Here is a 21,252-nt window from a genome sequence, read left to right as displayed (position 1 = left end):
GATGCTCAGTCCTGTCCCTCCACCGCTGGGTTCCAGCCACCACTGCAACTTGCTTATCTTAATAAGCTGGACACACATTCACCAGGAACCGTGTTAACCCCCTGGTACAACCCAACCTTCCTCCTCTCTCCGCCCTAACCCACCGCAACCCATCCACCCCAGCCTCCATCCCAAAATCCAACCCACGTTCAGAATTCACCTCCTGGGCTTTGCTGAGCTCCCCAGTAGGATGTGACTCTTCATTCTTTTCAGCCCTGGAGGTGTGATGGTCCCCTCTCTTGTCATATGTTCTCAATCGTCTTTGCAGCAAAGATTTTTTCTTTTTTAAGTTTTTTTTTTTTTTTTTTTTTTTGAGAGAGAGAGGGAGAGAAAGCACATGTGGGGGAGGGGGCAGAGAGAGTAAATCCCAAGCCAGCTTGCTGTCAGCACAGAGCTTGACCCTGGGCTCCCGCTCCCTGAGAGCATGACCTGAGCCCAAGTTGAGAGTCGGACGCTCAACCGACCCAGCCACCCAGGCTCCCCACCGCAAAGGTCCTGAACTCCTTTTCCGAGTCGCCCGGGATGCTCTCTAAAATGGCACACGCCTGGGAACCGCCCCAGAGACTCGGGTGCAGCAGCTGGAGTGGGGTGCGCCTGTGTTTAATGCACATCCTGAGGGTCAGCCAAGAGGGAGGACAGTTACCTCGCTTTGAGTTTTTCCTCCCTGGGAGCAAAGGGGAGAGATGCTTGGAAGGATCCACAGAAAGGCCCATGTGGTGGCGTCTCTGAACCTCCTTGTCCTTAACTTGAAGATGAGGATGCCAAGCCCTACTTGCACGGGTGGTTATGAAGCTTACGGGAGGTGAGAGAGACTGAACACCCGAGACTGAGTCCAGACGCCCCACGCACACCTTTACCTCCGCCAACGGCAAAGACCGCTGGCTCGGCACAGGGGGTCATTCGTCATGACTGGAGTGATTTCTATCCGAACCACTTGTGCTCTGCACAAGGAGTTACCACATGTCCTCTGGCTGCACCAGGCTCTGGACACGGACAGAAACTGCATGGAAGTTATTTCGTCACTCGGTGGCTTAACCGTAAGCACTTCTCTTTCTGGAAAAGAAGAGCTTTTCGACACTGCGACCTCGGTTCGCAGAATGGAAGCGCGGCCACCGCGTTCGTCCCCCAAAGAGGACACCGCCCTGGAGGGTGTCCACAGGTTGTCACCTACAGCGTCTCCTCTAATCGTCCTGAGGCCGTGCGAGGTGTCCAACGTGCGGAACTCACGACAACAGAAGAGCTGTGAGGAGTTGCACGAGTAGGAAGTGGCAAAGCTGAAAGTCGAGCCCGCTCAGCGCAATGTCAAGTGCAGTGTTGTTTACGCTTCACCACCACCGACCCCAACAATCACCCTGCTAACCGGCTCACGTGTGTAGACCTCCATCCTGATCACAGACTTAAAATGCCTGAGGCACAGGACGCGTTCTTTGGCTTCTATGAAGCAGATTAGCCGTGTGCCACGTGGGGTACACTTCCAGGCTTGGTGACCTTGTTTCCTACCCCAGATCACGTTCCCGTTAGCACACTCCCACTCCGCCTCAAAATTCAGGCACACAGCCACATGTCCGGCTTTCCCTGCCACCTATGCCCATCCCAGCTGCCTGGACCCATTTTTTTTTTTTTTTAATTAAACAGAAAACAGACTAAATCTTGCAGTTTCAGTTCTTTGGGGCTAAGATGCAAAAGCGAACTACAACAGTACAACTTGCTGTCGCTGCTGGGGGACAGCATATCAGATCATCAGACGAGGTTGCTGCCCAAGACGGAAATAGGGAGACCCACCATTGCCTTGGATCGTCTGTCCAGAACTTAATTTCCTCCATCTTCTTACTCAATCCCAAATGCCTCTTCTACAGAAGAAAGCCTTCATTTTCTAACAAATTCTTGGCTTTTTTTTTCCCAAGTAAGTTGACTTAAAAGGCAGATAGCCCCTAAATTCGCACTAAAGTGTAAATGACTGATAGTCGACCCTTCCATGTAGTACATTTTCTGAGGGTAGAGGGCCTGAAGGCAGTGTGGGCTCCAGGCATCAGAAGGGGTGAGGCACGGAGGGCAGACGGACAGGCAGCGGTCACGTGTGAAGGAAGGACTCAAAACCTGGAGGCCCAGAAAACTTATATCATCTCCTCCACCTCTCGTCACAGCTCCAGAAGCGTAGGTGACAAACGACAGTAGCATCTGGTGTAGAAAGTCATGATTCTACAAGTCCACACATAACCGTGTGTTCACGGTATCGGGCCCTGTCACCCTCTGTCCCCACACAAGGTTATTACGGTATTACTGACTATATTCCTCAACTGTACTTGCCATCTCCAACTCGTCTATTTGATAACCATGGGTTTGTATCTCTTCCCCCCTTCACCCGCCTCTTCTGTCTCCCCATCCTCTCCCCTCAGGCCACCCCTCATCCTTCATATTTGAGTCTGTTTCTGTTTTTGTGGTTGTGCATTAGGGGTTTTTTTAAGGTTTGAGGTTTTATTTTTAGGTAATCTCCACACCCAACATGGGGGTCGAACTCACGACCCCACGATCCAGAGTCACATGCTGCATTGACTGAGCCAGCCAGGCACCCCTCATTTGTTTTTTTAGATTCCAAATATAAGTGAAATCATGTGGTATTTGTCTTTCTCTGTCTGACTTATTTCACTGAGCATAATACACTCTCGGTCCATTCATGTTGCCACAATGACAAGATTTCATTCTTTTTTATGGCTGAGTAATATTCTATATATATAATTATATATAATTTTTCGCTATATATTAGATATATATCTGTGTTATATATATCACATCTTCTTTATCCATTCATCTATCTATGGATACTTACGTTGCTTCCATATTTGGCTGTTGTAGATAATGCTGCAATAAACATACGGCTGCATATATATATTTGTATCATCCTTTTCCTTGGGTAGATACCCAGAAGTGCATTACTAGAACATAAGGTCCTTCTATTTTTATTTTTTTGGAGAATTCTGTCTAGCATAACATTTATACAAACACCACAAGTTTTGGATTCTTGCATAAATCACTGACCAGGATGTTCAGAAGCAAGTGTCTTTATGAACCTTGTAAACAAGCCAATGCATCAAAATATCTCAACACAGGGTAGACCAGTGTTCAGGCAACCTTAGTGGGCAGAGGATTTGTCACTAGAGATCTAAACTGGGGGAAGCGGGGCACCTGGGTGGCTCAGTCGGTTAAGCGTCCGACTTCGGCTCAGGTCATGATCTCGCGGTCCATGAGTTCGAGCCCTGCGTCAGGCTCTGTGCTGACAGCTCAGAGCCTGGAGCCTGTTTCAGATTCTGTGTCTCCCTCTCTCTCTGACCCTCCCCCGTTCATGCTGTCTCCCCCATCTCAAAAATAAATAAACGTTAAAAAAAATACTTAAAAAAATAAATAAACTGGGGGAAGCCACATCCTGATTAAGTTGTGCGCCCGGAACGGTTGACACGATCACGACCTTAGAACGGCTTGAAAAACCCGAGGAGGTTGCACACGCATTCAGGGCCTGGGCTTCTGCAACTGTGCACGTTTGCCTCGTGTTTGCCCTTCGAGGTCCAGTTCTAGCTCGACCTCGTCCGTGAAGCCTTCCTTGATTCCACCTTCCCCCACCATTGCTTTTTCCTCCAGACTCCCGTAGCATTTCATCCCAACCGCTCTGACCTTCTCTCCCATAATCGAGTACCCGTCACAGCACCTGGCATATGGTGGGTCACAGGAAACATTTGGGTGAACGCAGGAATCTACACCAGGAGCCTTAATCTGCTGCCCAGATATGTTCTAACCTGAGACGGATTTCTTTGGATTTTTCCAAAGCTCACGAGGAACTTCTAGAGGGACCCGAACTAAGTGCTATATAGCATCCCAAACAAAGGCCTATTTCCATATCAAACACATGTCCTATGTCGTAAACATTGGTCATGTTGACAAACACATTTACACACCCCACACCTGTCCTTGCAGGATACGTGTAAATATATGTAAATGAACACACGCAAAGACTGTCTAGTGACATGATCTACAGGTACATCAGAATAACTGTGACCAGGTGACATGATTTAAAACCTGCCCAGGGGCCCCTCAAAACCAGTGCAGCCCATTTGCAGCCACAGGGGCTGAAAATCCTCTCCCCACATCTTTTCCCCGGGGGCACACGCACACCCACCGTCTCGTCCTCCTCGGTGAACACAAGCCAGGGTCCCCCAGTTTGTCGCAGGCCTGGACCGGGTGCTCATCGTGGGGCAGCTGGGCTCCCAGGTGTGGCTGCTGGAGTGCCTGCCCGCTCGGAGTCTCAGGGCCCATCGCTTGGATTGAGTCCGAGCCACCCCCCACCCCCCTCACTCAGCGCATGACTTGTACAAGTTCTCTTCTCCGGATCTGATCTCCTCTGCAAAATGCAGGACATGACAGCATCCCCAGGCCGTGCGAGGCTGGCCGGACACAACAGATGCACAGCAGGCACGTGTGGGACGTCGTACGTACTCAACACACTGAGTACTCTTATCACCATCACTGTTGCTTTCTTTGTCCTTCCCGTGGAAAATCCAGCTTGCAGCCTGGGGATTCTCTAATACACGGACGCCCAAACCCCATCTCCCAGAAGCTGCTCCAGGACCCCACAGGGGCCCTGCTTGCTGACCACACGCCCAGCCACGCTCTCCTCACATCCAGAGAGTCTCTGGGATCCCCGGCCCCAAGATAACTACCACGAATCCAACAACACCCCTGCATAAATTAACCCGGCCCCAGCATCTGCCACACCTAGGAAATGGAAACCCACAGGTAACTGCTGTTCTCGAACTTCAGGATCAAGCTTCCCTTCCTTCCCCTAGACCAGACAGCTTGGCAAGAGTAAATCTCTGACCAAAAAACCCCAAGAACAGGGGCGCCTGGGTGGCGCAGTCGGTTAAGCGTCCGACTTCAGCCAGGTCACGATCTCGCGGTCCGTGAGTTCGAGCCCCGCGTCAGGCTCTGGGCTGATGGCTCGGAGCCTGGAGCCTGTTTCCGATTCTGTGTCTCCCTCTCTCTCTGCCCCTCCCCCATTCATGCTCTGTCTCTCTCTGTCCCAAAAATAAATAAACGTTGAAAAAATAAATAAATAAATAAATAAATAAATAAATAAATAAATAAAACCCCAAGAACAGAGAAGAGCAAGTTGCAATTGTTTTTCTGTTGCAGGACACCGCCACCCCACCGTGGAGTCCCACATCGCGTTGTGGCCTTGCACAAGTCTCCGAGCATCATTAACCCATGTTGCTTCATGTTGCTGATGGGGCAATTGTTCAAAACACAGCTTTTATAAGAGACCAGAAGAGGACCGTGAGGGACATCCGATCCGCTGAACTCGAGGGTACCCAGGAGGGGAGGACCCTGCCCCAAGGGCCAGAGCAAGGCCAGGATGGCGGTGCCTGCGGGAAAGGCCATGTTCAGTCTGACGATGCTTCTGCCTCTGCTCTCATTCCTCCTGCACCTCTCTGGGGCCTTTCCGGTACGTTGGGAATCCCCGGAAGAGAAGACCACGCAAGTCGTTCAGGTAAGTTGACAATCCGGCAGGCGCGTGGTTGACGTGCCTCTTATTAGGAAATCGTGTGGGTTGTTTCTTCTTTCTAGCTAAATCAGCCCGAATGGAATTGTGCGGTTGCTTTGTTTGAGCTTGAACGTCTCTGTGTCAGGGCTTTGGAGGGCCCCAGGCGGGGCTCTTCGAACCCAGGAAAAATATCGTTGTTGGGCTCCCTCCGGCTGGGGAGCCGTTGAGCAGGAACGGTTTTAATTGCAAGACTAAATGATTTTCTTTCTCGCAAACCTGAGATTCCCCCGTTTGCTTATATGCAGCCCAGTGACTCCATGTCCAGTGTTGTCTGTACGGACTTGTCTTCGCAGCCAAAAATCTCAGGGGGACTAGAGAGCGTGAGGACAGGAAATCAGAAGGAACTAGAAAGCAATGCGTAGTGCAGTGAGATGTCCTACTCCAGATTCTGAGGCTGTCTACGAACTATTCCGGGCACCGTCAAAGCCAAACCCATAGCTTTTCCCCTCATCCCACAGTACAAGCGTCAGGCCACATTTTGAAGAAGCACCGGGAACGCTGTCACCGATTTGTCACGTGCAGTTTTCTTAGCATTGCAGTTGTAGAAAAGCATTCTTTCTTTTGCTTTTTCCCTTTGCTTTGTTCTTGAATATATCTTGCAGTGAGAATACTAAGCCCCAGGCTAATAGCTAGAGCTCACAGAGTGCTTACTCCGCACAAGACACCCCACTAAACGTTTCCCCAGCACTGTCTCATGTCGACCTCGCTGCAGCCCTGCAAGGGGGGATTATTGTTCCCACTGTGGACACTAAAGTGAGTCTTGAATCACTTCTGTGATGCGCCCCAAAACTCAGTTAATCTAAGGCAGAGCTAGTATTCGAACCCCAGCCTCTGTGAATCCCCCCTTCCCCATTTCTGTGTTCTGTCGTGTGCCCCTGGCCCCTTCCAGAGGATCTGCGGTGGATAAGAGGCTAATGCCGATGATGGTGCCGTTGCCCCAAACCTATCCGGAGCTCTCGTGAAACTGTCCGTTCTCACTTGAGAAGCATCCAGAAGGTCTGGGACTTGAATGGGCGTCTCGGCAATTTCCCTCCACGCACGCACTTGCGTTTCTTAGCGACAGGGACTAAACCTTCTCTAGAGGAGCAAAAAGATACATAAGAGAGACTCTGCATTGATGCAACTGATACCTTGAAACATCAACAAATGCGGGGGCACCTGAGCGGCTCGGTTGATAAACGTCCGATTTCAGCTCAGGTCACGATCTCGCGGTTCATTAGATGGAGCCCCACGTCCCACTCTGCACTCACAGTGTCAGCAGCGTCTCGTTGGGATTCTCTCCCCCTCTCTCTCCGCCCATCCCTCCTTCTGTCAAAATAAATGAATTTAAAACACTTCAAGAAATCAGGAAGGCCTAGCCAGTCTCCTGACTGCATACGAGCATCTTGCACGCGGCCTTGGACCTCAACCCTTATGGAATACCTGTTTTTATGTTTTTTAATTTTTTTTTAACGTTTATTTATTTTTGAGACAGAAAGAGACAGAGCATGAACGGGGGAGGATCAGAGAGAGAGGGAGACACAGAATCTGAAACAGGCTCCAGGCTCTGAGCTGTCAGCACAGAGCCCAACGGGGGGCTCGAACTCACGGACCGCGAGATCGTGACCTGAGCCGAAGTCGGCCGCTCAACCGACTGAGTCACCCAGGCGCCCCATACCTGTTTTTATGTATAAACATTCCCGGGAGTGCCGAATGGAGGGGCCGTGCTGACCAAGGGACGGCGTTCTCTCAACGCCGGGCTGCGACTCTGTGTTTGCTCCCGTGACTACCAGCTTGTTAGACGGTTGGGAGTGACTTAGGAAGGACGCCGGGAAGCCCGGAGCACCGACGGAGGTGACTGAGCGAGTCCCCTCACGTGTGTGTCTCGGCCCAGAATTACCTGGAGAGGTTCTACCAGCTGCCGCGGGGCGGATACCGGTCCGGACGGAGCAACGGCACCAGTGTGGTTGTGGACAAGCTCAGAGAGATGCAGCGATTCTTCGGCTTGAACGAGACGGGGAAGCCAGATGAGGAAACGCTGGAGATGATGCAGAAGCCGCGCTGCGGGGTGCCTGACAACGGGGACTTCATGGTGACCCCGGGAAACCCCAGGTGGAAACATACGAACCTGACCTACAGGTGAGATTCCCGAGCTTCGGGACGCGGTAGGGGTGTTCGTGAGCGTGTGTGACGCACCAGGCGCTGCTCCAGGACACGGGGCCCACGGGACCCCGTGTCCCCACCCCGGGGAGACCAGAGTCTAGTGAGTGAGGCCAGGGGGAAAAGAGCAAAGACCCCACAGGCTCACCCCACCCCAAAGCCTGGAGTTTTCGTGCTCCTCCTCCAAGTCTAAGGGACGATGGCCACATCAGACTGTCCCTCTGTGAACCCCCTTCAGGCCCCGACAAAGGCTTAGTCATTACTCCCCGCGTATCCCGATGAGAACGATCTCCGTCAAATACCACGATCTGCCGAGTCCTGAGTGGAAGGCCCTACATGTATTGAATCCCCCAACAGCCCTCTGAGAGGGGAGCTATGTTACGATCCTCCTCTTAGGAACAAAGACACCGAGTTTGAAGATACGGAGGGACTTGTCCGCAGCCCCGAGCCCTCATTAGACCCTGTCCAGGGGCAGCGCATCATGTCACTGACCCCCAGGTGGATGAGCTCAGTGTGGTGACACCCCGTGTGCTCATTTTGAAGGATCCTGAAGTACACCACACAGTTGTCCCAGGCCAAGGTGGAAACTGTCATTAGCACAGCCTTTCAAATATGGGCTAACGCATCATCCTTGACCTTCACCCAGATCTCGCAGGGAGAAGCGGACATCAATATCGCTTTTTACGAAGGAGGTAGGCCCTCCGCCCTCGAGCTCAGTTTTACTTTCCCGAGCCAACCTGAGACTCAGCAAGGACCTGATACGGGTTGTTCTATTTCAGATCATGGTGACAATTCTCCATTTGATGGACCCAATGGAATCCTCGCTCATGCCTTCCAGCCAGGCCCAGGTATTGGGGGAGATGCTCACTTCGATGAACAAGAAAAATGGACCACAGATTTTGAAAGTAAGTTAACCAAGGGCATGTCCACATGCAGCTTCTGAGTGAACTTTGTCATGTTAGCCGCACCACGTAGATACATACACACATTCAAGGGGTTTTAACATTTCAAACCCACACAAATGGACCTTTTTAAAATTTCCCTACCCCATATTAGGTCAATTTAGGTTTTTGAAAAGCCTAAGGCTAAGTACTGACCTTGTTTCCTAGGATAGAAATCAAAAGGCTACAGACGACGGGTAAATCCAGCCAGTCCTGTTTGTATAAAGTTTTATTGAAACAAGGCCCCCTTGTTTATGTACCATCTATGGCTGTTTCCATGGCACAACAGCAGAGTTGAGTACCTCCTACAGAAGTACTCACAGAAATCACAAAGCCTAAAATATTTACTATCTAAACCTTTACAGAAAAAGTTTGCTGACCACTGCTTTAGGGGATATCTTTCTTTTCACATTCTGAAATTTAATGATGTTTGGAAAAGGTCCCTATTTTTGGAAATCCAGAAACAGTTGGGTTCATTTAGAAACCTATCCCACTTGGAAATGAGCCACCATCTTTCTTGTCAAGTTATGTCATCTTTGTGGAGCTCTTCTTCAGTGGTGTGTTCCTGGGGACAAACCAAACCATTCAGGAGAAGACTCATGATAAGAGTCAGATCACCTGAAGGGAAGGATTGAGAATAAGGACAGGTGTATCTGGACCATGCGGTACTTCACAAGGCCACAAGTAACAATACGCCACAGAACACATTCTAGAAAGTAGGAAAGGAACCTTTTATCCTTGCTTGGGACCTGTTCTTCCCACCATTTTCTCAAAGAACCAAGTTTCTCCCACCAAGTTCTCAAAGAACTTATTCTACCCAAGTCCCTGTGCTAGGAGCTGCCTATGCCCTAAGACAGATAACACTCTCCACTACTTAGAATTCCTAGAGCCCTCCTCCCCGGTCCACATGGTCATTCCCTCTTACCTGAACTAAATGACACAGGTTCCCAACTGGACTCTTTACCTCAAGTCTCTGCTCCCTCTAATTTTTCCTAGCACGGCAGCAAAATTTATATTTGGAAAGCCTATCTTGGATTACATTACTCTCCTCCTTAACCTTGCAGTGTTTACATTTTCTGCAACAAATAATATCCAAATACCTTTCCTTGGCATTGAAGCTCTCAGTAGTTTTACACCCTCATCTTTCATGGCTGTCTTCCTGTGTCGCATGCTGCAGCCACCTTGTGCGTTCACCGTTCCCACGTGACAGCACCTGCTTTCCAACCTCCCTACATTTGCTCACATTGTGCCCCAAGCCCCCCCTTTCAAAATCTCTTTCTGTGCTATGTCACATGCCACCCCTCTGTTGTCTTGCAGCTGGAAATGAGGACATTCTCCTCAGAATCCCGACAGTCTTCGTGTCTCTTTCTCTAGCTGCTCTCCTCACCGTTTGGTGCCATCCAAGTTGTTGGCATTCATCTCTCCTTCTAGACTGTGCATCATGACAAATCCCCCACATTTGCTTGCCATTCAAGGCCCAACACTCGGAGATGTTTTTGGAGATGCATTCATGATTGCAAAAATACAAGGACGTGATGGTCAAGACAAAAATGTCTTGGAGCATGGGTAGAATTAGCGTAGGCTAATTGTCAATAGGAAGTTGAACGTTGTAGTTGGAGAATGGGGCTTGCCCTTGTACCTGGATTTGACCCCAGCTCTACCACTTATTATTGCAAGACCCGTAAGGAGATACCTGAAATCTGTGGGATTCAGTTCCTTTACTGTAAAAACATTTCTAACAATACTTCATACAAATGTTGCGAGGACTAAATGGTATTATACTTCCTAGCATATGGAAAGTACTCTACAACCCTAGTTACTAATGTATAAGAGACAGGTGTGTAACAAAATGCTCAGCCTGTCTGTGAGATGGCCAGACTGAGAGATTCACATCACGAGTCAAATCCTCATGTGTCTGCTTGGCAAGTGAGGAGGTCTTGGACTTGGCCAAGGAACTTGGGTGCTAATTGCCAGGAGCGTGCACCTTGGAAGTTTGGGTTCCCAACTGGCAAAGGCACTGTGCTCCTGGAAGTTAGAGATGGGGGAAGGAGCAGTGTTTGTCTGTTTCTGGAGGGGAATCCTTGAAGCTGCTTCGAGAATTCAGAATCTGGGAAGAGCTGGTGCCCGCTGAGACTCTACTGAAGCTGAGGGCTTGGGAGGCTGGAGAGGGCTGCTGAGCATCAAGAGACCATGGTGGCCCTGCCTCAGGTCCACACTCATGGAGTACCAGAATCAGAATGAAGGCAGCTTTTCTTGGTCCTAAGGTTTGATGCGAAGCTCACTTAATCTGAACGTGTAACTCCTACCTTGACTGATTCCAATCTCCATTTCTTCAGAAGCCTGCAGGGAAAATGCAAAAGAAGGCTTGGGCAGTGCTGTTTCTCCAGGAGCTTTTGGCTTGGAAGCTGCATTCCTCAAGATCAGAATTTCCTCCACCCTTGGATCCACTTGGAGCCATTCACCACATGTGCTTGCATTGCAGATTATAATTTGTTTCTTGTTGCTGCCCATGAATTTGGCCATTCCTTGGGGCTCTCTCACTCCACTGACCCGATTGCCTTGATGTATCCCATCTATGCTTTCCGTGAACCCAGCACCTACACCCTCCCTCAAGATGACATCAACGGCATCCAGGCCATCTATGGTAAGGTTATCGGAAGAACACTGTGGTACACGGCGAGGTGTGGCACATCAAGGATGTTCTTCCCGGTCTTGTCTGTGGTGGTGGAAGTTGGAGGGCTCCTGGGGTCTGTCGGGAAGAAGGTACCGGTCAAATTTGGCAGATGTGCGCCATAGACTAACGCCAGGCAGGGACACCACTGAATTAGAAGTGCATGTGGCAACAACAGAGATGGGTCTTCAAAACTTTGTGCTTCGTGGAAAAAATAAAAAAAAAACAGAATGATGCATATCACACAGTGTTTAAATTACACAGTATATGATTCCACATACATTAAAGTGCATATAGGCAAAGAAGGCATTTCAAGAAACATGCCAGCAAGCAGATACATATTGCCCATAATAAAAGTGTTGTCTGTGGAAAACAGAATGGGAATAGCAGTGGAGGATGCATAGAAAGAAACATCTTTTAAGGACATGGCTGATGCTCTCAGGGAGGGACATAGACAAGCCCAGATCTTATACGTCTCCTCCTGCTGCCTTCCTGGTCTCTAGAGGCTGTAAGAACGAGAAACCCGTGAGAAGGTAGGAGGGTGTGTAAACCAGTGTGGAGCAGAGTTGGGGACAGCAGCACAGAACCAGGCACATCAGGAGCCCTAGCTCGGGAACCTTCTCATGATGATAGAATTTTCCAGAAGGACGAGACCTGCTCTATCCTCCCCAACTCCTTTCCCCAAAAAACACCTCCTTCCTTTTCCCATCAGTGTTTTAAATTCTCTCAGCTACTAGCATAGCCCTTCATTCTACAATGAAAAAACACATGAAAACACAAATACCCATAGGAAAAAAATACTGCTAAAATATGACTTAGGTTTATGCTACAGGTTCAAGGACCAATACCAGTTCCCTTCCTGAAGGTGGGTTTGGCGGGGAAGCAAGAAATGGATCCTGGGTGACAAAAATGTGGAAAGAACCAAGAAGGGGGAAAGGATGGGATTCGGATTTGAAAGTGGAGGGCGGGGAGGGGGAGACATAGAATTCAAATTGTCTTACTTCACAACTTGACCTGGACCTTTCTCTCTAAAAATCACCATGGTTGTTTAAAATAATGATAATAACTTTAAGAGGGCCAAATGTACATTCCCTTCATTGCCTTGTGAGATAGTCTGGTAGGGTTTCTCTTCATGTGGAAACCCTTCCCCTTCTGAGAAGCAATGGGGGTACTCCAAGAGTCACACTGGATTGGGCTTTAAAAAGCTGCTTCTCTTTCTCCTCCTCCTCCTCCTCCTCCTCCTCCTCCTCCTCCTCCTCCTTCTCCTCCTCCTCCTCCTCCTCCTGCTCCTCCTCCTCCTCCTGCTCCTCCTCCTCCTCCTCCTCCTCCTTCTCCTCCTCCTCCTTCTCGTCCTCCTCCTCCTCCTCCTTCTCCTCCTCCTCCTCCTCTTCCTCCTCCTCCTCCTCCTCCTGCTCCTCCTCCTCCTTCTCCTCCTCCTCCTCCTCCTTCTCGTCCTCCTCCTCCTCCTCCTTCTCCTCCTCCTCCTCCTCTTCCTCCTCCTCCTCCTCCTCCTGCTCCTCCTCCTCCTTCTCCTCCTCCTCCTCCTCTTCCTCCTTCTCCTCCTCCTCCTCCTCCTCCTCCTGCTCCTCCTCCTCCTGCTCCTCCTCCTCCTCCTCCTCCTCCTGCTCCTTCTCCTCCTCCTCCTCCTCCTCCTGCTCCTCCTCCTCCTCCTCCTCCTTCTCCTCCTCCTCCTCCTCGTCCTCCTCCTCCTTCTCCTCCTTCTCCTCCTCCTCCTTCTCCTCCTCCTCCTCCTCCTCCTTCTCGTCCTCCTCCTCCACCTCCTCTTCCTTCTCCTCCTCCTCCTCCTCCTTCTCCTCCTCCTCCTTCTCCTCCTTGTCCTCCTCCTCCTTCTCCTCCTCCTCCTCCTCCTTCTCCTCCTCCTCCTCCTCCTCCTTCTCCTCCTCCTCCTCCTTCTCCTTCTCCTCCTCCTCCTCCTTCTCCTCCTCCTCCACCTCCTTCTCCTCCTCCTCCTCCTCCTCCTTCTCCTCCACCTCCTCTTCCTTCTCGTCCTCCTCCTCCTCCTCCTCCTTGTCCTCCTCCTCCTTCTCCTCCTCCTCCTCCTTCTCCTCCTCCACCTCCTCTTCCTTCTCCTCCTTCTCCTTCTCCTCCTGCTGCTGCTGCTGCTGCTTCTTTTTCTCCTCCTCCTCCTCCTCCTCCTCCTCCTCCTCCTCCTTTTTTAAGGACCTTCAAGCAACCCTGTCCAACCAACCGGACCAAGCACACCCACAGCCTGTGACCCCAGACTGACATTTGATGCCATTGCCACACTCCGTGGAGAAATCTTATTCTTTAAAGACAGGTATGCCATTAAACTGCTTCTCCCTTTGACTTACTTTCCTGGCATAACTTAGAACTGGCTTCTAATCAAGTCCCACTTTGCACATTACTCAGCTTTTCCTTTGAATTCTGTGCACGTGCCCCTCATTGGAAAGGACTGTGTTTTCTGGGTCACTCGAAACATCCGGGAAAATTTTTAAAAAAGAAAGAAACCCTCCAACAGGCATAAACATTCATGTGTTGGTGATAGTATCACAGACACGGGCTCCACACGTGGGTTTACTAGACACAAAACCTCACCCAGTCCCACCCACCCAAATTCAGGCCAGTAAGTGGGAGCTATCCCTTCATAAGCTGAGGGCAAATCATCTCCCTGGTTGAATTTTTCAATTTTCCGTTGGCTGCTTTGTGATTGCGTAACCACAGGCTGGGCCTACTTGTACCACTTTTGCTGGAATACTCTAGATATTCTCAGTCATTTCTGTAGGGACAACGAGACTAATACAATGAGACTTGTCAGGGTGTGAGGAGGGGACAGGACAAAATGTAATCAGATAAGGTCATGCCTGTGACCTCCCCTAAACACTGAAGCGCTACCCCCCCCCCCACATGAATGACATCCCGTAAAGCCCCGACCCTGTGCTGGTCACCGTGCTGGGAACCGTCCCACCCTCTCGGGGACCGGGTAGGGGCTACACCGGTGCAGGACCCAGAGAAGCTGCCTACTCGGGCCACCGCATGCGGTCCTGTCCTTTGTGCTCTGCCAGGTACTTCTGGAGAAGGCACCCCCGGATGCCAGAGGTGGAGCTCAACTTCATCTCTCTCTTCTGGCCGGCCCTGCCAGACGGCATCCAGGCCGCGTACGAGGACTCGGACAAGGACCTAGTTTTCCTATTTAAAGGTAACTGCCTAGGGTTTCACCTTATTTAGGTTGTCCCTGCAGGGAAGGGAAGGCTTCTCTGCAGCTCCCCCCACCCCCACCCCAGCTGAGAGGAGGTGAGCCGATGACAGCAGGTTATGCTGGCCAGACTTGTGTCAGGAGACCCGGGTTGGGTCCAGTTCCTGCCGATAACCACTGTGTGCACTTGAGCAGCTGTTCCCTCCTCAGGCCTCAGTTTCCCCATCTACAAACTCAGGAAACCTTACTAGACCCCCTGAGTGCTCTGTCAGCCCCATCCCCAGTATAATGTTCTCAGAGTCCCCAAGGCTCTAATACAGTCTCTGCATAGGAGTGTCAGGACGTAGGAAAGACCCAGCTGTGAAGCCCTGAATGTCAGGCTGAGATGCTGGAAATTTTGTAGGTGCTGGGGAACCACTGAGGCTATTACAGCCCAATGAACTTGACCACCTTTGTCTGTTAAAGACTTTTGTTCCCTTGCTGTTTCTATGATGATTTTACACCAAGAGGTGGTATCGATTTTAGAGGAATGGAAGAACACTATCTAACATAAAATCTGAATCATTGGCAGGCAGCCAGTACTGGGCTCTGAGTGGCTATGACATTGAGCCAGGTTATCCCAAGGACATCTCAAACTACGGCTTCCCAAGCAGTGTCCGTGCAATTGATGCCGCTGTTTACTACAGGGGAGAAATCTTCTTCTTTGTAAACAACCAGTTCTGGAGGTAAGGTAAACTATTTTTTGGTTAGAGGTTGAAATCTGTATTTACCTTGTCTATAACCACTAACAACCAGCCATCTGGGGGTTTAAAAAAAAAAACCCAGATGATCTTTCGTAGGCATTTTATTTTCATGAAATCATCAGTGTTGCCACGGCCTTTGAAAATGTCATTTTTATCAAGTCAAAAAGCTTCACAATGGTATTGAGGATTCTATGTCAGGGAACAGAGCAAACCTTAATATGGTTCCAGGAAGGGATGCAAAGAAAAAGGCTAATTCTGTTATGAGTTAAATTCTAACACACTCAAGAAAATGCTGTTTGGATGGCCTGAAAAATGTGCTGTCCACATTGGACTTATCACCTCACTACTGGGGGGAAGGGGGGGAGGGGGAAGAGGAGGAGGGAAGGGAGGAAGGCTGGTTATGCACCAATTAAGTAAATCCACAGGGAATACAAGCTTTTCTTTTTGAAAATCAGGTCGTGATCTCACAGTTTCTGAGTTCGAGCCCCACGTCGGGTGCTGTGCTGACAGCTCAGAGCCTGGAGCCTGCTTCAGATTCTGTGTCTCCCTCTCTCTAGCCCTTCCCCCAGTCACACTCCATCTGTCTCTCTCTCTTGAAAATAAACAAACATTAAAAAAATAAAAATAAGGGGGCGCCTGGGTGGCTCAGTCGGTTAAGCGTCCGACTTCAGCTCAGGTCATGATCTCGCGGTCCGTGAGTTCGAGCCCCATGTCGGGCTCTGTGCTGACCGCTCAGAGCCTGGAGCCTGTTTCGGATTCTGTGTCTCCCTCTCTCTCTGACCCTCCCCCATTCATGCTCTGTCTCTCTCTGTCTCAAAAATAAATAAACGTTAAAAAATTTTTTTAAATAAAAAAAATAAAATAAAATAAAAATAAAAATAAGTAAAAAAGAAGATAACATTATCCTAGCAATCAAAACCCTGTTTTAGAATTAATGCGACCCACCTCTTTTCTAAATAGCAATGTGCCCTTAGGTAGAAAAAAGTTAACCATTCTTAGGCCCAGGAAATAAGACATAACAAAGACTGAATGAGAAAATATGTGTGAAGGCACTTTGTAAAGTATCTGCACTTTAAATAAAACTGTTATCATTACATACTATATTGATACATGGGACATTTTTGTTTCATCAGATACGATAACCAAAGACAATCCATGCAAACGGGTTATCCCAAAAACATAGCAAGCATCTTTCCAGGAATAGAAAGCAGAGTTGATGCAGTTTTCCAGCAGAATCGTAAGTAGAAAAAAACCCTGATAATAAATTTGTTTACAGTCGTAAAATAGCACGTTTACATTTCAGTGTTGTATCGGAACAATTTTAATTGAAAATATCTAAGACCTTCTACAAGCTAATTCAACCCTTGATCTTTTTTTGTTTTTTGGGCAGACGTCTTCCTCTTCTTCATCGGACCCACATATTATGCGTTTGATCTTAGCGCTCACAGGATTACTAGGGTTCAAAGAAGCAATAGATGGCTTAACTGCAGATAACGCTGAAGCAAAGTCACACGTGTCTGCATCAGTTTCCTGCGAATGGAAGGAAAGTCTAGTTTGCAAATTCATTTTCCTGTGTCCTATTTATACTTTTCTCACCCATAAGTCATGTCTGCTGTCACTGTCCTCACTGGGCCTGTCTTCCATGAAAATGCATTTGGAGTAGTCCACCGTCTACAGGGCTGATTTAGTTCTCACCTATTCCAGCTCAAGAGAGGAGATGAAGCCTTCCTGGTCACCTCAGTGCTCACTATGTTGTTACTCATCTGCCTTCTAGAATGCTCGTATATACCTGAGGCTCCTTAAACATGTCTTAATTATATCTGCTATGTACCGTTCAGCACTGGGTTCCAGTGAGACATAGAGCTCATGAACAACGTAAACAGAACCTCTTGCCTTTACTGAAAACGTGGTGCTATTTTCCAGTCCTGGAAAAAAATCCTGTTGACCCATGTGGTGGGTTGAATTGTGTCCCTCCAAGAAAGAGATATTGAAGTCCTAGTCCTAGGTGCCTAGGAATGTACCCTGTTTGAAACTAGAGTCTTTGGAGACGCAGTTAGTTAAAATGAAGTTATCCTGGAGCAGGGGGGCCCCGGAAGAAGAGGGTCCCCTCACACACTGAGGGGGACGGTCACGTGAAGGTAATACAAGGCCTGGAATGATGCAGCTATGTGCCAACAACGGCCAGCACCCATCACAGGCCAGCAAGAGGCAAGGAAGATCCTTCTCAGAGCCTTCAGAGAAAAGAATTTTATCCTCCTAACACCCCAATTTTAGACTCGTAGCTTCCAGAACTGTGATAGAATAAACTGTTTTTTCAGCAACCAAGTTTGTGATGCTTCCTTCTGGCAGCCCTAGTCTGTCCAGCAGCCAGGACAGGACATCTGCACTTGAGAAAATGAGTCAACACAGAATGACAAAGTTGATTATTGTCACCTTCCCCTGGAAAGGAGCAAGAAGGGCGGTACCACTTCCTCTTCCGCCTCCTCCCTGCTCTGTCCTTTTAGATTCCAAGCGAAAGGGCTAGTAGTTGGATTTCTTCTTCCCCATTTCTTTTTTTCCAGGGATACTCTGGGGGGCACCTGCGACCAGTAAGTGGGATTTACTGCACCAACACAACAGTGCTGGGCACAAAATACTGTGAAGCTCACTAAATTAAACTGAGCTTGGATGCGTACATTTGATAATGGTTCTTGCCCACCAAGAACTGTAGGACTTCAGGGACCATACTGGCCAACCAAGACATCAAGATCATTATAACGCCATATCGGCAGTTGTTAGAACGTAATGCAGATTATTACTACATTAAATGAGTGCATTGTAAACTATATTTATTACCAGCACATTCTATTTTCTTATTCTGTTACTTTTTAAATCCCGCAGATAATTAGTAGAATTTGGTATCTTATTCTGGTTCAAAAATTATTAAATGCATTTAAAATAAATATATTAAATGACTGACTTGTGATCCATAATTTAAGATGCTACCACATGGTTCATATAAAGTATAAAAAGGAATCGCAGATTTTATATTTGCAGGCACTCCTTGTCTTACCAGAATTTTTTTTTTCAACGTTTATTTATTTTTGGGACAGAGAGAGACAGAGCATGAACGGGGGAGGGGCAGAGAGAGAGGGAGACACAGAATCGGAAACAGGCTCCAGGCTCTGAGCCATCAGCCCAGAGCCCGACGCGGGGCTCGAACTCACGGACCGCGAGATCGTGACCTGGCTGAAGTCGGACGCTCAACCGACTGCGCCACCCAGGCGCCCCACTTACCAGAATTATTACATTGACATTAATCTTTCAGATACCCTTTTCACTTACAAAATATTTTGTAAAGATCCGATTTTCTTTACAAATTCCCTCAAATATGTCAGCACATTTTTCTCAACTTACTTTACAAGATGAGAAAACAAACTAGGATGTACTGTCATTCCATTCGTTCATTCATTCAACAGTAAGTAATCGCAGACATGCCCCAGGTACTGTGCTAGGGAAAGTGACAGAGAGAGAAGAGTAATTCATTGCATCAATATAACAAGTGCAAAAGAACCTGTAAGAACAGAGTATTTCATTTTTTTTTTTTTTAATTTTTTTAAAAGTGTATTTATTAGGGGCGCCTGGGTGGCTAGGTCGGTTGGGCGTTCGACTTCGGCTCAGGTCATGATCTCACGGTCTGTGAGTTCGAGCCCCTCGTCAGGCTCTGTGCTGACCGCTCAGAGCCTGGAGCCTGCTTCAGATTCTGTGTCTCCCTCTCTCTCTGCCCCTCCCCTGCTCATGCTCTGTCTCTCTCTGTCTCAAAAATAAATAAAAACATTAAAAAAAAAATTTTAAGTGTATTTATTAGAGAGTGAGAGCTGGGAAGGGGCAGAGACGAGGGAGAGAGAATCCCAAGCAGGCTCTGTGTTGTCAATGCAGAGCCCGACGCAGGGCTCGACCTCCCAAACTGTGAGATCATGACCTGAGACAAAATGGAGACTCGAGCGCTTAATCAACCGAGTCACCCAGAACAGAGTCTTTCATTTTTAACATTAGAGTCCATTTCAGACTATTATATTTCCCAAGACTTCTTACGTCTGTTTTTTCAGGCATGGAGGTAGGAGCTTCCTCTCAGAACACCTGCTTGTTGCCCTAACTAGTTATGAGAGGTTCTTGGCCCACCTATACATTTTTGAGAGCAGAACTGAGTTCCTTGTTATTTCTTTAACCATATTTCACAGAGTCCTAGGAAGTGAACAGCTATAGGAAGTGAAACAAAGAATTCCAAAATTGCTCCCCATTTTATAGTTCTCTTCTGGACAATATGTGGTATTTTCTGGCTGTTAAACTGAAGTTAACCTAAGAGCTGCCAGAATCTGAGCTTAGAACTTAATGAGGTTATTTTTTTATCTCCTTTAAATTTCTTTGAAACCAAAGCCCAAGTCCAGATGTTGCTGCAATTAATTCACTGGGGACGTGGTCCCAGGAAGCAAGAGTGGGGAGACAGGCAGCCTGAGGTGGACAAGAAAAGCCAGTACAAATACGTGTGATCAAGTTTCCTACGATGGGCATTCTGGGCTCGATTCCAGCTGGACCCCCTGAGAAGCCAACCCAATCCCTTTTAACCGTTCACATCTCGAAGGGCTGGGAGGCTGGCGCACTCCTCCTTCACTTCCCTCCCGCACAGGCGGCTCCTGGATGTCATGTGCCCTGGGAACTAAGCAGAAAGGGTGCCAGAGACATCTCCTACATCTGTTGGTGGGAGCTTAAAACGATGGGAAATTAGAGAAGTCTTCTCTGGAGAGATGTAACGGCCCAAGAAGGAAGCTTTTATAGATTGTGACACTGTAGAAATCTCCAGGTGGCACATGTTGCTAACAGCCTGCGTGACCTTTCTCCGCCTCCTAAGACCCCACTTGGATTGGAGGCAGCAACGCATTCAGCTAAAAGACCAGATGCCGTGGTCTTTATAGCCAGATGGGGCCAGTGTTTCACATCTTGCCAAAATGCATAAGCAGATTATTGCACGGGCTTCTCGAAAGAGACGGGACCCTCCTTTCTCTGCTGTCCTCCTTCCTGCTCCCTGTAATGCGGACGCAATGGTCGGAGCCTACGCAGCTGCCTGGACCACGGAGCGCTGCACGGAGAGAGAAGTGTCCTGATGTGGATGCTGCCTGCGTCCTCGGGGTGGGGACTTGTCAGACAGGTCCTGCCCTTCCCAACCCGGACTTCTGCTATGTGAACGAGAAATAGCTTTTATTTTATGAATCATCTGTCACCTTGGGTTCTCGTATGTTCAACCAAATTTTATCCCACCTAATGCATCACACGAAGTGTCTGGAGCACACCCCACCTCCCCGCAGGGAGGGTCATCGGTCCACAAGTCCTGGCCATGCTCCCAGAGCCTCTGGCAGCTCTCTGCTCTCTCGTTCTTGAATAGATGGCACAGCACAAAGGATCCAAACATGGGAGAACATTTTCCAGTGTTAAACACAGACACCCAGAAAGAAACTTTGAAGAAACAGAGACAATTCTGGGAGTAAAAGAAGATGTCAAGATAAACTTAAAAATACTATAAGTTCTCAAAAGACAAGCCATATTTTACATCCAAACACCACTTAAAAATGTGAGACAAAGAAAGAGTACGTAAAATATTCAGAGAACATTGGAAACTAAAAATACAGCTGAAATAAGAAACATAATTGTTGGGCTGGGAAATAATGTTGACAGAAAACGGTAGTAGATATATTAGGAGCAAAGAGATTCAATCCAAGAGGTCCGATAGATATACAGATTCCAGAACGAGGAAGGAAAATCGGGTTGGAAGAAATTATCAAAGAACGTAGGAAAGTGCCCTTGAGGTTTTCATAATGACAGAACTGCTTACGCCCAGCCATGTTAACGCAAAAAAGAAAAGAGAAAAAAGAAAAAAGGAAAACCACATCAAAAGACATCATTATGAAATTTTAGGATAT

At 48.4% G+C, this 21,252-nt stretch overlaps 1 protein-coding gene across 1 annotated transcript; it reads left to right on the top strand.

The window, feature by feature from the left end:
- The first annotated feature begins 5,298 nt into the window (after positions 1-5,298).
- Positions 5,299-18,253, top strand: MMP8 (matrix metallopeptidase 8). The gene is made up of 10 exons (XM_045486597.1): positions 5,299-5,575; positions 7,503-7,747; positions 8,312-8,460; positions 8,548-8,673; positions 11,192-11,353; positions 13,562-13,679; positions 14,425-14,558; positions 15,127-15,280; positions 16,432-16,535; positions 16,689-18,253. The coding sequence occupies exons 1-10, from the start codon at positions 5,441-5,443 to the stop codon at positions 16,790-16,792; spliced, it is 1,431 nt and encodes a 476-aa protein (XP_045342553.1). The 5' UTR covers positions 5,299-5,440; the 3' UTR covers positions 16,793-18,253.
- The last annotated feature ends 2,999 nt before the right edge of the window (positions 18,254-21,252 follow it).

Source organism: Leopardus geoffroyi, chromosome D1 (genome assembly GCF_018350155.1).
Source record: "Leopardus geoffroyi isolate Oge1 chromosome D1, O.geoffroyi_Oge1_pat1.0, whole genome shotgun sequence".
Lineage (NCBI taxonomy): Eukaryota > Metazoa > Chordata > Mammalia > Carnivora > Felidae > Leopardus > Leopardus geoffroyi.
The sequence above is the reverse complement of the archived record's forward strand: the minus strand, read 5'-3'. Positions and strand labels throughout refer to the sequence as shown.